Here is a 2,708-nt window from a genome sequence, read left to right on the forward strand (position 1 = left end):
GGCACATAACTGTACCTCAGAGGGATAAAATGTTGAAAGAGTGCCTGTGGATGAGGCCCAGCTTTAGTTTTATTCTAGGCCCACCCAGCCACCTGTACGAATTAAAATGTGTGATGGCTCATTTCCACATTAATAGATAAATAGAGAATAGTTACAAATCCAGAGAACACTGGTGGGTGTTTGTCCTGCTCCTGAAATTTGCACATTATCAGTCAGTCGTGCTGATCAGCTCATGCTCCCCTTGCCCAACATCAGTGAAGAACTGCTCTCCTGCTGCCTGGCCACTAGCAGAGACGCAAGGCTCCCTTTAAGGAACAAATTCCAAAGCTGTGTAGGCATCCTCCATAGACAAGCCATCAGAATAGGTGACTTTCAAGAAACATAATTTTTAATTTAAAAAAATTTAGTAATGAAGATGAGGTGAAAAATCACAGGAAAGAAAAACACATATCTTACTATTGTACCTAAGGTAATTTTAAAAAGATTTTTATCACAAAATGCCATTAGTTTAAAACACTCTTAGATGTCCTTTCCCCTCCTCTTTTTTTTAGGATATAGAGTACATTCGATCCCATTACAACATTGAGGATTTCATCTACTTCAGTCACCACCAGCGTGAAGAACATGGGCACCTGTATCACTTTGCCCTGAACCCCATTTTTCGGCACTACACCAAGTTTTTTCTGAAGGAGATCCTCCGTTTAGGCTATAAATCCTGTCTCTACTACCCTATTTACCCGGAGTTCAGAGAAAGCAAGGTAAAAAATCTAATTCACTTTTCCAGCAGATCAGCATTCACAGTATCATGCGTATTGTGTGCCATGTTTTGTTCCTTCTTCACTTGATGTATTTTGATTATAATGTGGCTCTGAATTTCAAATGACTGTATTGAGGTTAGCCCCTACACTACAGTGGAAGTTCAGAGGTTTTGAATTTCTGAAACAGTCACAACCAATATAATTAGTAGAACAATTTGTTGGCTTTTCCATTTTGATAAAACAGAGATTGAAAACTATGCAAAAATGTTCTAAGGGACACAAAAATCAGATTATTTCTTATGGTGCATTAGCGAAATGCCAAAACGGTCCTCCCATGTTTTTCAAGCAAAGAACATTTTAGTAATGAACCCATAGAATAAATCAATTCAATCCTATAATGTTGGTGTGATATCATGGCATTCCAAATAAGCACTATAACCACCCCCATAAAAGTGATGGATAAAAAAATGGAGATTTGTGATACTGATGTAACCTTTAGGTTGCAAATACCTATATAACTGCGTAATACTTGTCCTACTTATATAAAGGAATACTTTAGTAACGAACATATATCTAATGTATGTACATTAGATATATTTGCATGTGCAGATAGCAGTGTCTTTATCTTGCTTTCATTTATCCTAATTTGGTCTTCTTCATAGCACTTTTCACTAGCTAAAATTTTATCTTTTTCCATGAAAGCGGAGGTGTTTGTCTGTTCAAAGCTATATACCAGTGCCTAGAAGAGTCACACATATATGTGCATGCACACACACACATATGCACACACTCATGTGCAGTGTATTGGTTGTTCCACAGGCAAGAGCTTCTTCAAGCTGGATTCTTAAGGTGTTGTTTCTTGCAAGTTGGTCCCTTTGTCAATGACAGCACTGATCCTCAGTTCGACATAGACTGGAAGGGTGATGATATTGAGCCATTAGAGTAGGTACAAGTTGTCCTATCAGATCCCATTCATGACTGACAACTTTCTCATGCTCTGTCTTGAATCTTCGATGTTGTCATATTTCTTCTTAGTTACCACAAGTGAGCTAAGTGGATTTGTTAAATGATCTTATTTAGTAAACTTAAAACAATCTGAAGTTTATTAGTACATTCACATAACAGTAATTTTACCAATGTATCTTATTTAACAAAAGCCTTTTGGAGAAGTACAGAAGGAATGGGAAAGAAGGAAGAAAAAACATGGAAAAGATTTTTAGTGAGATACAGAATATGCTTTAGTGATAATTTTTTTTCCTATCAAAATACAGTTCTATAGCAATGTAAATGTCCTAGATTTAAACTTAATGAGATGGGAAGGTAACAGTTTTGCTGGAAAATCCTGGTCCTACAAAATTTTTTTTTACTTTACATTTGGCCAGTTGCCAATTTGATGACCTTCAGGATGTGATATTAAATTCTTAATTTTTTTTCATGATGTTGCCTGCATGTGCCATGCTGATGGAGAGTGCTTTTGGATCCATGATAAAAATAGTATCCTGGGCATTTCATTGAATATTCCTGTATTTATCCCTATGGTGTAGGATTCAGAATATGTTATTCATTATTTTATAGAGAGTGTGGAAACATATTTGGAAACATTTCCTCTCTGCACTTCCAGTCGATTCACACCTATACATTTAAACAAGTGTAAGTAGCCGTAACAAATGATTTAAGTAAGAATTTCCAAATTCTGCTATAAATCTCTAGTCAACTTTAGTAAAAGCTTCACTTTATGAAGATGGTTTTCTCCACACCTTCTTGCTAGAACATGCATTGAGAGATCTTTCAGGCTTAAAGAGAAAGCTCTGGCTAGGAATTCCCAGGTTCTGTTTTTCAGTGTGTAAAATCGGGGTGTGAAAGTCAGTGGTGAAAGATTTTAGAAATTTCTTTTAGAAGCTCTTAGAAATGCTTGGGGGCTATTTTTAGAATAGCAAATAAGTCACATGT

The 2,708-nt window shown here is 36.2% G+C and overlaps 1 protein-coding gene across 9 annotated transcripts in view; it reads left to right on the forward strand.

Annotated features, from left to right (window-relative positions):
* The window catches only part of CFAP61 (cilia and flagella associated protein 61), a 296,212-nt gene that overhangs the window by 145,556 nt on the left and 147,948 nt on the right, over positions 1-2,708 (forward strand). For all 9 annotated transcript variants that reach the window (XM_023537747.1, XM_023537742.1, XM_023537746.1 and 6 more), the window contains one exon: positions 552-758. In XM_023537747.1, coding sequence (XP_023393515.1) covers positions 552-758 — 207 coding nt within the window. The remainder of the gene's footprint in view (positions 1-551; positions 759-2,708) is intronic.

This window comes from Pteropus vampyrus, unplaced genomic scaffold (assembly GCF_000151845.1).
Source record: "Pteropus vampyrus isolate Shadow unplaced genomic scaffold, Pvam_2.0 Scaffold7, whole genome shotgun sequence".
Classification (NCBI taxonomy): Eukaryota; Metazoa; Chordata; class Mammalia; order Chiroptera; family Pteropodidae; genus Pteropus; species Pteropus vampyrus.